Source organism: Leptonotus elevatus, chromosome 8 (genome assembly GCF_054856555.1).
Source record: "Leptonotus elevatus isolate MCC_2025b chromosome 8, RoL_Lele_1.0, whole genome shotgun sequence".
NCBI classification, from domain to species: domain Eukaryota; kingdom Metazoa; phylum Chordata; class Actinopteri; order Syngnathiformes; family Syngnathidae; genus Leptonotus; species Leptonotus elevatus.
In genome coordinates this window covers 4,855,628-4,870,013 of record NC_141246.1, presented here as the reverse complement: position 1 = coordinate 4,870,013, position 14,386 = coordinate 4,855,628, and the positions used below count along the sequence as shown (strand labels likewise).

The window sequence follows — 14,386 nt, the reverse complement described above, 5'->3', positions numbered from 1 at the left end:
AAGATCATTCCTTTTGCCAGCTATATTATTTTTACAACACTTATTCATTATCAAATGTGTTTTCAAATCATGAATGAATTTTTTCACTGAAAAAAAAATGGAATTATCAATTTTTGTGTTTAGTGTTTCGTATTGTGATTTTCTTTCCATGAATCCCTTTTTGTTTTTGCAACACAATCCAACTAAATCCTCTTGGGAATTGTCCCACGATGATCTGGCAGTCAAGACAATAACAGCTATTATTCGAAGATTGTGTTTTCAAGTCTGTTTTCTATGAATCCCCTTTGGTTTTTGCGCAAAATCCTACTAAACCCTCTTGGGAATCGACTCTGTAGTTTTATTTATTATTTAAGGCAATTCCTGTACAAGCCACATTGTTTCATAACACCTATTTATTTTCACAAGATGGATTTTGGGTCATATTTTTTTCCCCCCCACGTGCAACTTTTTGTGGAAAAATCCTATTGAATTCAGTGGAAATGAAAAATGTTAATTTGTTAAGCAATGCGATATTATAAATGAATTTGAAAATGAATTTAGTTAATATTTTTTTGTGGCAATAGACTTCATTGTGTATCATTAAAGACAATTCCTGCAACTGCTGGACATCCTCCTCCGCCTCATTTTAAAAAGCAACTAAAAATTGGACTTCAAAAGTCTGATTTATTTGTTTATTTATTTATTAATTTTTTTATAACTGGGCTCACTCTTGGGTAAAATTTTCAGAATGGGCGATTTAGTGTGGTGAAATATGAATGTTTTCTTGACTGTTTGATCAGTGAAGCAGTATATGTGAGCACACAGATTGGAATGACTTGATGCCTCTCCGGAGTGGAATCACACGCCCCCCTTCTTTGGGTGGGGGCTGGGGGGGGGGGGGGGGGGGGTAACCTGCAGCGCCCCCTGTCGCGCTGGGGAGGTAACATGGTATACACTCACACGAACACGCACACTTCCCGTGTTGTTGCATCAAAACAATCGTTGACTTTATTTTTTAAACACCTCTATTTTATGATTTTATTTTTAGATTCCCGAATAAGTGACCAATCTCTCACTAACAACAATTTAATATGACGCAAACATATATATTTTTTATAGCCAATTTTAAAATGTGTCCTACCACGACCGAATTACACAACTTTGCTCTTAAAATGTATTTCCTAATTGTAATGTAATCTTTTTTTTGGGGGGGGGGGGGGCTTGCTTATTGCATCTCTAGCGTGTAAAAGCAGCTGAGCCACTGAATTATTAATAACACACATTTATCTCAATGTAATACAAACACACACACACACACATATATATATACATATATATATATAATATATATATATACATACATATATATATATATATATGTACACATATACACACACACTAATGTATACACTTATACACGACGTGTATTATAGAGAGAGAGAACTCCGTTTAAATTGACATGTGCATTTTTGCTACTGTATTTTTGCTAAACACACACACAAACGAAATGTTGACATTCAAATGATATTAAAACAAGAATTATTGTATCACAACTTAAATATACCTCGAGTGTTGAAAAAGGTTGGAGCAGAAAGTTGAGGTTCGGTCAAATCGCCGTGTGCATGCGCAGAGTCCCCCCCGCGGCGCCAACGATGCGGCGCCTAATGAAGAATAATAAATCATGAAAAGGGAGGGGGGGGCTGGAGCAGGTGTGTGTGTGTGATGGAGAGAGAGAGGGAGAGAGAGAGAGAGAGAGAGTGCGCGTGTGTGTGTGCGCGTGAGCGAGAGAGAGAGAGAGGGAGGGAGGGAGAGAAAGGGGGCGGGGACCGAAGAGTCAGTCTGCCCTTCGCCTCACAGCGTCGCCACTTGAGGTCCCAGCAGCATTCGGCATCGTGGCGGAGCCTCGGAACCGAACCTGGGAGCCGGGAAACTTTCTCTTGCATTAAAAAATCAACTCAACTTTTGCGAAATTCTTTTGTCAACAAGGACTCTTTCAATTTGATTATTTTAAATATTTCTGTGGGATATTTTGGATTTTTTTCATGGAAAGGCGAGCTGGGTTCGATTTGAAAAAATAGACCTGTGATAACTTTTTTTTTCCTTTACATTGATTGAAATCCCAAGAAGGAGAGGAAAGAGGCGGAGGCGGAGTCATCCCCTTTCTCCCCGTCTTTTTTTTTTTTTTTCTTCTTGTTAAAAAGGCGAGCCCGGCCGCTCGCTCGGACCCGCCGCCAACATGATGATGATGTCTCTGAGCAGCAAGCAGCCCTTCTCCGCCATGGCGCACGCCAGCCTGGAAGCCAAGTACTCCTCTTTGCACTCGGGCGGCAGCAACAACTCCACGTCGTCCTCGTCTTCGTCCGCCACCTCCAACGCGGTCTCCTCGTCGTCCTCCTGCGCCTCCTCCCGCCACAGCAGCATCATCAGCACCAGCTCGGAGGCGATGCGGCGCGCTTGCCTCCCCACACCGCCGGTATGTATGTTATTATCGCTAATATCGCGGTTAGAGGAGCGCCACTTTTCGCCCCCCACCCCACCCCACCCCCTCCCTATTTGATGTTTTAATGAATTTTTATGAGATTTTTTTGGGGGTGGAAATGTTGAAAACCGGAGTGCCAATTCCCTGCTGACCTCCATCATGCGCGCGTTCCATTTGCAATTGCAGAGCAATATATTCGGCGGCTTGGACGAGAGTCTGCTGGCCCGGGCTGAGGCGCTCGCCGCGGTGGACATCGTCTCGCAGAACAAGAGCCACCTCCACCACCACCACCCGCCGCCGCACCACAGCCCCTTCAAGCCGGACGCCACCTACCACACCATGAACACGCTGCCGTGCACCTCGTCGTCGTCGTCGTCCGCCTCCTCGGTGCCCATCTCGCACCCGTCGGCGCTAGGAGGCGGCGGAGGAGGCGGGGGAGGCGGAGGCGGCCACGGCGGCCACGGCGGCCACAGCCACGGCCACGGCCACGGCCACCACCACCACCACCATCACCACCACCACTCACTGGAGGGCGACCTCCTGGAGCACATCACCCCGGGCCTGGCGCTGGGGGCCATGGCGGGCCCGGACGGCTCCACGCCGGGCCACCCCGCGGCGCACATGGCGGGCATGAACCACATGCACCAGGCGGCGCTGAGCATGGCGCACGTGCACGGGCTCCCGACGCACATGGGCATGAGCGACGTGGACGCGGACCCGCGCGACCTGGAGGCCTTCGCCGAGCGCTTCAAGCAGCGGCGCATCAAGCTGGGCGTGACGCAGGCCGACGTGGGCTCCGCGCTGGCCTCGCTCAAGATCCCCGGCGTGGGCTCGCTGAGCCAGAGCACCATCTGCAGGTTCGAGTCGCTGACTCTGTCGCACAACAACATGATCGCGCTCAAGCCCATCCTGCAGGCGTGGCTGGAGGAGGCCGAGAAGTCGCACCGGGAGAAGCTCAACAAGCCCGAGCTGTTCAACGGCGCCGAGAAGAAGCGCAAGCGCACGTCCATCGCCGCGCCGGAGAAGCGCTCGCTCGAGGCCTATTTCGCCATCCAGCCGCGACCCTCGTCCGAGAAGATCGCCGCCATCGCCGAGAAGCTGGACCTCAAGAAGAACGTGGTGCGCGTCTGGTTTTGCAACCAGAGGCAGAAACAGAAACGGATGAAGTACTCGGCTTGTATTTGAGCCGCGCGGACACCGGACGCTTTGTATCATAAGTTCCGAAAAGAAAGAAGAAAAAAAAAGAAAGAAGAAAAGAGACTCACTCCTTTTTCATGTCTTTGTGCAGAAGAAGAAGAAGAAAAAAAAAGAGCGTTGGACGTGAAAGTAAGACTTCACTTTTAAGACTTCATTCCACTCACCTTCGAATTTCACCAACCGGAAGCGGACATTGGGCGGAAAAAAACGAGCAACGGAGAGCACTTGGGAGTCATTGCAGGGTCCACCAGAGATGTAATAATAATCATCATCATCATCAGAATAATGACTGCCAAATATTCCTCTTTGTAAATGCATATTTTCGTTTTTTTTCGTGTCTAAACGTGCAATTTATTCGTATTAATTCCACGTATTTTATTTATTTATTTATTTTTGTGTGTGTGTGTGTATGTTGGGGGGGGGGGGGCGATTGAGAAACTCATCAGGGATCAGCAGCAGATTTTATCAAATCATTTTTTAAAGTGTTTACAATCCAGCGTGGGCCTGCTCCTTATGAACTATTTATGGAGTGAGGTCATGTTTACTTCATTACATATTTATTGGGACCCCCCCTCCCCCTCTCTTTTTCTTCTTCTTGTTTTTGAAGAAATTCACACATTTCCCCTAACGTTTAAGGTGGTACAATCGATTAAAAAATATATATAGATATAATTTTCCCCTCCCTGCTATTTATTTATTTGTATAAATATAAGCGTCGTTTTGCTTGTACGAATCACATCCTTTGATTAATTTCGATTGATCGCTTGTTGGGAGCGGGAGAAATGTAAATAATGTCATCGATTGCACATTGATTCTATACGTATGTTTTTTTTTCTTCTTCTGTATTTGCTGTTTTAGCTAAGCTAATTTCTGTATGATGTGTTGATTTATTTCAAACCAACAAAAAAAAAACCTCCTCGCTTATAATTTATTCATTGAATTTGTTTTAACAATTGCAATGTGTGTTTCATTAAAGAACAAACTTTGCCATTTGGAAAGGGGAAAAAAAAAACCTCCAGACATGCTAATGTTATTTTCTATTTATGAATTCATCTGTTTATTTATTGATAAGGTAGGAGGGGAAAACGCTTGATAGCAACACAACCGTGTGTGCATGCACAACTCCTAATATCAAATAAATAAATACATCATTGGGCTCCCTATCACACGCTGACATTTTTGTTATCAAAATGCAGCCTGGGTTATGATTGAGGGGAAAGAAGAGTGTCACGTGACCAGGCGGCTTGTGCTTATACCTGCAAGAGCAAAATGCTAATATTCTATTAGAGGCTTAATCAGGGGCTCTACGGAGGCCTGGAAGGCTCCCTGGAGCAGTTGGGGGGGGGGGGGGGTTGCCAGATGTCAGGCCGCCAGAAAAACAGCTCGGCTGCCAACGAGCACCCCCAACCCCCCCCCCCCCCCCCCCCCCTCAGTAAAAAGCACCTTTCTGGGTTTAAATCCACCCTTTGAAGGGATCTACATGAAGATTAGGAAGGAGTTGCAAGACGTGGAGAGACACTCAACATGTCCTCTGAAAAAACGTTACATACAACTTGCAACGGCAGGGAAGGGGGGCGGGGGGGTAGACCAGACACCGTATTAGGTATCGTCACAATATTAGGAACAGGCGACTCGGAGGGGTACTTCCGGCCATATCATTAGGTACACCTGCAGACGCATGTTGTGATGACGTTTGAGTTAAAAAAATAATAATAATCATTTGAAGACACTTTTTGTATATATTTTCACCAGTCAAAAAAAAAAAAGTCCAAAAAGGATTTTAAAGGACAAATTGGAGATCATTTATTCTGTATACTGCCCTTACAATTTCACATTTAAGATCATTTAAAACAGCTGTTTAACAAATGTTTAATATAGTGGAATGAAATGGAGGGTTCGTGTGTATGTGGAGCCAGTGTCGACATGCACATCAGCAGCTAATTATCCAATTTAAGATCATTTCAGATACATTTTTGGACATAACTTAACAATATCTATAAGCTACATACATTTAAGAATATTTGAGACATCTGAAATGCATTTCTGGAGAGATGCATGAGATCATCTTTATTGCACAAGTCTAAAACAGTGAATTAAAATGACTCGTAGGCAATTATGCTATATTATGCTAACATTAAATAAATAAACACTCAGTGGATATAAATGACATGATGCACACCTGAGACCTGCAACTAATTTGTACATTCAAGATCCTTATAGAAATCTCTTGAAATTTGTTTTTTTGGGCAAAATTGGACAAACTATACACGCACAATTTAATCCAATTAAGTATAAAGAGATGTATAGCTAAAATTAGGTCTTTAAAAAATAAATTATTAATAGTCGCCATCCAATAAAAATGCTCTAAAATTGTAGGTGCTTATTATTTTTATTATTTTTTTAAATAGTTGACACAACCCAAAAAAAGAAGACACAAATATGCTTTTCATTGCAAAGTGATGTTTTATTATGCAACGTCATGCACACGCCGAGAGTCGTTTCTTAAAATGTCACCTTTTAAGGTCACCGAAACGCCTCTCACTAAAAAACTGCAGCAACAAAACTACAACAATAAATACATGAGCACATTATTAGCATTTTTGCAAAAGGAAAAAATTCGACACTGGCTTTGCTTGGCTTCATAATAGACACGTCGAGTCACGTCACCAACAAGCTCTTTGTTAACCAGATAGACATCAATTAAAAGATGCTCCTGGTGCCCCCCCCCCTCCCCCCATCCCCTAAACGAGCCATTCACTTAATACGCTAATAAGCGCGGAATTATTAAATTACACATGGAATTATGAAAAGAAAGATCATTATGAAGAGCCACTTAAGGAGTCATTAGCTGCCGCGGTTAATTACTGCTGGTCAGGGAGGGCCGTGGAGTGCGCGTGCGCGCGCGCGCGTGAGAAAGAACGAGGGTCTTTCGGGACGTGAAATTAACAATGACAAGCTGCACGCTTGCTGCTTTGGCGCGCACGTCAGGGGCGGGAATCGCTGACACACGCGCGCGAGAGCACGCGCACACAAACGCACGCACGCACGCACATACAGAGTTACAATTATTCGCGGCGGATTGGGATCAGGCCGCGAATAGCGAAAACACTGACACCCACTGAATTGCATTGGGAGAAGGAAATATACATTATTTTTTAACACCCCCAAATTATAAAAAATAAATAAATAAACATTTAATACATTATTTCCACCAAATATGAGGTGAAATGGCAAAAAAATAAAAAAAATAAAATAAAATTATTCAATGTATGATAATGCAACCCTAGACTCGAGGTGCAACATTAATCAACAACTAGTCGATTATTAAATTAATCGACAACTATATTGATAATCGAGTAATCGATGTTTAGTGTCAAATTGTCCAAATCCTTTCAGCCTCTCAACAGTAAACAGACTCAGATTTTGGCTGTCCTACATGAAATTAAATTGAATATTTTTGCACCAAATTAAAATGAGCTCGAAATTTTTTGATGTTTACGAACATTGGATTTTATTTGGGGGGGGGGGGGTGTTTTCACAGATTTTCTGATGGATTACGGATCTGCAGTCACTGTCAATTTGAAATGTGAAGTCCTGTTTTGAATAACGGACAGAAATTGAAAAATGCATTTCCTTTAACCGATCAAATTAATCGAGAAACTGATCAACAGAGTAATTAAATATTAAAATGATTTCATGTTGCATCGCAGTGTCGGTATTTTTAAAGAAACATTGAGATTGTTCCAGTCCCACTTTCACAAAAAGATGACGATCTCTTTCTCTCTCTCCCTCTCTCTCTCTCTCTCTCTCTCTCCGTCTAGAGATTTGTCTTTTCTGTTTGTGGTGTGAATTGTTTATTTGATTAGAACGTTTGTGTGTTATTTTGTGTGCAGGACTAAGTTTCCGTTTTTTGTTGATGCTATTTCTCAGTGTGTCGGCTTTCATCTTAAATTCAAGACCTCCCACACTATAGCAGGACATTTAGCATTAACAACGAACGGCATTGTTAACGCAGTCTTTTAAACATATTCTTTACGTCAAAACAAACCAATGACGCACGTTTGAAGTACTTTATTTTATTTTTTAAAGCCATAAACCAAAATTATCAACAACAAGTCACTGTCTCAATAAGGTGCACGTTTTTCCCCATGCCCACAGACAGGTTAAGGCCTTATGAGAGGAAAATAATAACGATTTTTTTTCCCCCTTCAGCACGAGAAGCGACTTCCCTTCGACGCATGCGCACAACACAGAACGTTACGCGCTTCGAAAACGAAAAGCAGGAATAAACAAGGGCAACATGAGCCATGTTTGTTTTGGTCAAACGAAAACAGCCTCTGTTTTTTCTTTCTAAAGATTTTACTCTTTTGGCCACAGTAAAATCTCTCTCTCTCTCTCACGCACGCGCGCGAACACACACACACACACACACGCGCGCACGCAGAGGCTAGTGATGAAATTTTAATGAAGTCAGGGACTGTCGGAGCTCCGCCTGGGGACCCACGAGTGGAATATTTTAACTGTACATTTACGCCAAGTGTCCGCCTTTCAAAAAATAGAAGAGATGTCGCACGAATTAGACGTCACCGTAATAAACACAACAAGACTTGATTTGTCAACGTGGACACGTGGCCGCCGCAGTTATCATTTCCCGTGGTGAAATATTAACAACAGAGTTATGCGTTTGTCAGGGTATGTTAACGTGTGTATTTTTTTTCTTCCCATGACACATATATCGAAATCGGTGACGAAATAGTTGTTTTTAAAGCGGATAATACACGCTCTTTATCGCCCTCACTTGCAACCGCTAATATAAATAATAGTTTAATTATTTTCTTTTTTTATTTATGAATATATTCTCATCAAATTACAGAACATTTGTTTTGTTTTTATCCACAATACAATATATAAATAATATACAGAATCTGGCGCGTTTACAACAAGAAGTCAGGCTATGTAATTTTGACAATTCGTTAATATTGAAGGGACCTTTAAAAAAATAAATAAATAAATTATTAACATTTATTTCGACTCTCAAATCCCCAACACATTTTTTTTTTAAACAACCGCATGTGACCACCTGCTCACACATGCGCAGACCAGACCTGATTCCTCACCATTAAACATTAATGACTTCAATGCTTTTAAACACATGAAAGAAATCACACGTGGAAGTCTTTTCCCATAAAAAATAAAAATTAAAAATAAAACGAAAATGGGTGGAATTATTATTATCATCATTATTAAATAGTTGAAAATGGAATGATGCTATAGCTGAGTCTTCATAAATGGAATAGCCCAAGGGCGAGATTAGAGGTTATATAAATGCAGTGACGTCACCACTGACACGTGCTCACACACAAAAAAAATGCTTTGAACGCAATATAAAAATATGTTATGTTTTCCCATGAGCCTTTGCAGCTCTTTGGTGCATTTTGGAAATCTTATAAAGCAATCGTATGATACTTATAATTATTGCCCTTTAAAAAAAATGCAGTACTGTATTCACATTTTGCACTTAGCCTCATTTAAAAATAAACAAAGTGAATAATTGGACCGCAGCAATTGAATAATCTATAATATTATATATAATATTGATTATCCGACTAAAAATCCGATCGAAGAACCGAGTGTTCGGATAAAATAACATTTAGCATGTGACATTGGTGCATCACTGGTGTGAGCTGTGGTCGACAGCAGTTCCTGTAAGCGTGCGCTAATTATGCTTGTGCCCGTGATATTGTTGGGACATGAACCATGAAGCGTGATACATAGTGGATAAGAAAAGTCTACACCCCCCCTGTTCAAATCCAGATATTTTGTGGTACCGATTAATTGCGAAACAATTTTAAACATTCATGTGATCCCTTACAACTCAACTGAAATTTTTAAAAAAAGGAGGTAAAGATAAAGAACTTGTGGTAGCAGTGTTAAGTGGTTTTCTTCGGCTGAAAATGGGCCTTACTCAAAAAGGGAATTATGAAAAGTTCCCAATAGCAGTCAATGTTAGCACAAAAGCTTCAGGCTTCATAATTAAAAATAAAATAAAATAATAATAATAATGATGATGATGATGATAATTATAATGATAATGACGATAATAATAATACATTTGATATAAAAGTGCCTTTCAGGACACTCAAGGTTAGCCTCAAAATATGGTTAAAATAAAACATAAAACAAAATATCAGGAAAAGCCTACGAGAACCGCTGAACTTTATTTGCGGTTAATCAAAGACAGGTACATTTCGGCAGGCGTGTACTGACTCACTGATAATTATGAATTTATCTGCATTATATCCCCCTCCAAATTTTTATTTTTTTCATCTGAGTTGTTCGGGTCGTAGGTCACATTAATGGAGGACAATGTTTCTCATTTTCCATATCACAAAAGTTGGCATTTGAACAGGGGGGTGTAGACTTTTCATAGCCATCGTATATGCTTTCCTGGGCTAACATCGCCATGTGCATGCAGCATAGCACTCAATTTGTCAGCTAACCATGTTAGCTTAGCATGTCAAAGCAGGAGCTTTGACACCAACATGGCTGCCCACTTGGGTCAAGAGGGGTCGCCTTTTGTGCTCTCGCCCGCAATAAAGATGGCGTCAAAAAGTGCCCCCTGGCCATGAAATATTTAAAGCCGGACCCCCCCTCACACTCGTCACGTTCTCGGGCTTGGGCGTAAGAGATGGGGCCAAACCAGAAGGTGTGTGTGTGTGTGTGTGTGTGTGTGTGTGTGTGTGTGTGTGTGTGTGTGTGTGTGTGTGTGTGTGTGTGTGTACATGTGTGTGTTATTATGGTGGTCTGGACAGGCAGGTTCTGGCGCCGCTCTATTAATCATCACCACAGTAAGTGCTGTGCTCACTTTCTCACACATACGCGCGCGCACACGCACACACATATACATACACACACACACACACACACACACAGTTTATACAGAGCTGGATCATTTACATAAAGTCCTTAAGGCAAATAACTGTTGGGGGCTCTAATTTATATCTGATGGAAAATTAGCCGTCATTATGCGCGCCATTAGCTGTGTCTTTAATGTGCTTCTAAGTGCCATTTGTCAAGCGGCTTGTTAATATCCTTCAAGTCTTTAAAGTTGAGAGCTCATTAAAAAAAAAGGCTGCGGTGCTCCCTTCGCCACGCCATTTCACAAGAGAAAAAAAAAATAGACATCACAGGGGAGAGGACAATGTATTTAAAAGTGATTTAACTTTGTTTGGGGGGAAAAGTCAGATCGCTTGCATGTAAACAACGAAACATGAACAATAGTTTTGATCCAAAAATGGACCGAAAAGGATAGAATCCTAAAAGGTACTAAAATAAAATTGAAGCAGCATTAATTAACTCATTCACTGCCATTGACGGCTATAGACGTCAAAAAATCATTTGAACTATTTCTAGTTAAAAATTGTTCCCACTTTTGTTAGCAAAAGTATAAAAACCTAGATTTTTATTATTATTATTAGAACAGATATAAAATTTGTGATTTATCGTGAGTTAACTAGTGAAGTCATGCGTTAAATTCGTTAAAAAATTGTTGCCTGATGCCCCTAATTTTTAATATTTTTGTCTTTAAAAAAACATTATTACATTACATATATATTTTTTAAAGAAAAGGTTATTAAAATTAGGGGCATCAAGCGATAAAAAATTGTAATCGTAATTAATCGCATGACTTCACTAGTTAACTCACGATTAATCACACATTTTATATCTGTTCTAAATGTACAAAAAACAATCTAGGTTTTCATCTCTTGTTAACAAAAATGGAAAAAAATGTTAAACTAATAAAAATAGTTCAAATTAATTTTTGTCGTCTTTAGCTGTCAATGGCAGCGAATGAGTTAAAAACTGGATCACAACGCAATTCAAGCAAAAATATTAAGTTAAAAAAATGGATTAAAATGCCATTTTAAGCAATGAAAGAAAAACGAATTTGGTTCTAAAATCAACAAAAATGGAATTAGAGTAAGAATATTTTGTGGAAAAATTTACTCAAAACACAAATCAAGGAAAAACATGTCACCAAATGATGTCCAAAAATGAGCCAAATATAATTGAAGTGAAATATTTAGTCCAAAAGGGGAGTAAAATGCAATATGAAACAATATAAGGTAACCAAATTTGGTGCCAAAATGAGCAAAAATGTAATTAAAGCCAAATATTTTGTCTAAAAATGGACTTAAAAGCAAAAAAAGCAGTCAAGTCAACAAATTCTGTCCCAAAAAAAAATGGCCGCAATGCAGTTTAAGTAAAATATTTTGTCATTGAGTAAAACGCACATGAAACAATGTCACCAAATTAGGTTAAAAAAAAAAAGTTATAAAAAAAAGCGTTAACATATTTAGTCCAAAAATAAGCCTAAATTAAATTAAAGCAACATGTTTCATCCAAAAATGGACTAAAAATGCAATTGAAGCCACATCAAGTCACCAAGTTCGGTTTTGAAAACAAACAAAAGGTCTAAAAGAACATATTTGGACCAAAATATTGGGCTGAAAATGACAGATTTGGTGTAAAAATGGGCTAAAAGTCAAATTTGTTCGAGAAATGGACTAAAAAACGTTGAAGCAAAAATTTTAACTGTGAAGTTAGCGGCCATGCTGATGTTATAGGAGAAACCCCCCCCCGGAGAAATTAATTATACAGTAGGTCATCCACAGCAACGACAACGATACTACAAACTTGTGCAACTTGTGATTTGACTGGTGATTTTAAAGCTACAATAAGGCTAAATTATTACACAGTGAGCTTTCATGATTTATTTCCACAATAATATCTGCCATTTCCTTGTTTTAAAAGACGCACATGAAGGCCTACTGGCGAGCCATGTTGTCCTTTTCACGTCTTCGGTTTTGACGCTCTGTTATTGGTTACAACTCCGGCGTCCTTAGCACCCCCTCTTCTCGCCCCGTTACTCCATTTTCCAGCACCTCCTCCCCTCCCCTCAGTGTAGCAGCTTCCTCCAGGCCAAAGCAATAAAGGGAGTAATTAGAATGCTAAAGACAGATGTAAATAAAGGGAATGAGACAGTGGTGAGGGATGAGGCGTCGAGGTCACACAATCGCATGCTCTCATCACCCCCCCCCCCCCAAAAAAAAAAGCCCCGCGGCTACAATGAGACACACACACACACACACACATACGGAATCACACACACGCAGGCATGCTGCATTGAAGTTCAGCCCATCTATAAAACGACATAATGCCCTTTCGGCGACACGGTTATTGTGACGTCACACAATCCTGCCTCTATATATAAAATAAATAAATAAAATAAATACATATATATATATATATTATTAAAAAAAAAATACATATATATATATTTTTATATATATATATATATATATATATATATTAAAAAAAAATAAAAATAAATATATATATATATATATATATATATATATAGACGATTACGTCCATCATCGAATGCCGAATATTCACATGTATTATGTAAATTAGCCAAATTGTGATGTCATAACGCGCACAATTTTGATTGGCTCATTCACAGACACATTTTCAGAAATCTTCAAATCTCAAACAATTTTATTGTTTAATTTAACATTTTATGCGTGGGTAGGAATTAGAATTAAAAGAGTAACTTTTATATCATATGTGACCTTGGAAGAGATTGTCTCACTCTTTTCTATGGGAGAAAATAGTCTCAATCTGAAAAACACAGGGAAGAGTCTATGAGTGTGTGTGTGTGTGTGTGTAGACGTCACATTAAATATCATACTCTTGAGATTACACGAGCAGCGAGCAAGGTTGTGAGCGAGAGCGAGAGACGGGAAGAGGGTGCGGGGCTAATTAAAATATTAGCATGATTAAAAATACATCAACGACGAGCGCGCGGTCACATTTAACAAGGCGGGACGTTCGTAAACGACTCAACTTTTCCTAATGACATAAGCGGCGCACATCCTCACGAAGGGCTTTGAGGGATAACGACGCCATCAAAGTCTGCAAACAGCGACGAACAAGTCCGATTCAGTCGTGCTGGGCGCCTAAGCTAACGCTACCGCGACATTCGAAGTGTCCTGGTTGGTCCGCCAAATTATGGGACTGCTATAATAAGGCGAAAATGATGACATAGCACATAACATATAATAAATCTGAAAACAGTCCAAAATGTTAGCATGGCACACACACATGCTAATGTTTTGTTAGCATGACACCCAACAAACGTTAAAAGACAAAAAAATGGGTTGGCAAAGTACAAATTAAGGAGGAAGTACATCCTTTGATGAATGATTTCATCTTGAGCTGAACAAAGGTTATTAAGGGTCACCGATGCAATAGAATTGACTTTATTTATTTTTTATAGCAAGTATGTGTAGCATCAACATTACTGTCGGGTAAAGTTATAACTTTTGGTGATTTCAAATGTTTACGTAGCACTTACACGCTGGTTCATTTGGAGTCTTAACTTTGAAAAGGACACAAACGTTTCAGATTGAGGTTTTGCCGCATTATTTATTTTGTTTCTGGTCATATAAATTGGGGAGGCCATTTACGCTGTTGTCAACAGAAGCAAAAGTCCCACGATTTCTTCTCTTCTCTACATCGCAGCTCGACAAGGTGTCTTTGCTGAAGGTTGATTGCCGTGGTTATATTTCAGCCCCGCTGGCTCGAGGCTATTATTGCTCGTGATGAAGACGAGTGGCGAGGACGTGCAAAATAAAAAAAAATAAAAAAAAGAAGTCGGTGTGATTC

The 14,386-nt window shown here is 40.2% G+C and overlaps 1 protein-coding gene across 1 annotated transcript; it reads left to right on the top strand.

Annotated features, from left to right (window-relative positions):
• The first annotated feature begins 1,845 nt into the window (after window positions 1–1,845).
• On the top strand, window positions 1,846–4,818 carry pou4f2 (POU class 4 homeobox 2). Its single transcript, XM_086083824.1, has 2 exons — window positions 1,846–2,452; window positions 2,645–4,818. The coding sequence occupies exons 1-2, from the start codon at window positions 2,216–2,218 to the stop codon at window positions 3,641–3,643; spliced, it is 1,236 nt and encodes a 411-aa protein (XP_085939950.1). The 5' UTR covers window positions 1,846–2,215; the 3' UTR covers window positions 3,644–4,818.
• Window positions 4,819–14,386: the final 9,568 nt, after the last annotated feature.

Bases quoted from the DNA above. Each gene is read 5' to 3' on its own strand.
- pou4f2 (XM_086083824.1), top strand. From the start codon at position 2,216: ATGATGATGATGTCTCTGAGCAGCAAGCAGCCCTTCTCCGCCATGGCG. The intron at 2,453-2,644 runs GTATGTATGTTA...TTGCAATTGCAG, and splicing joins CTTGCCTCCCCACACCGCCG to AGCAATATATTCGGCGGCTT.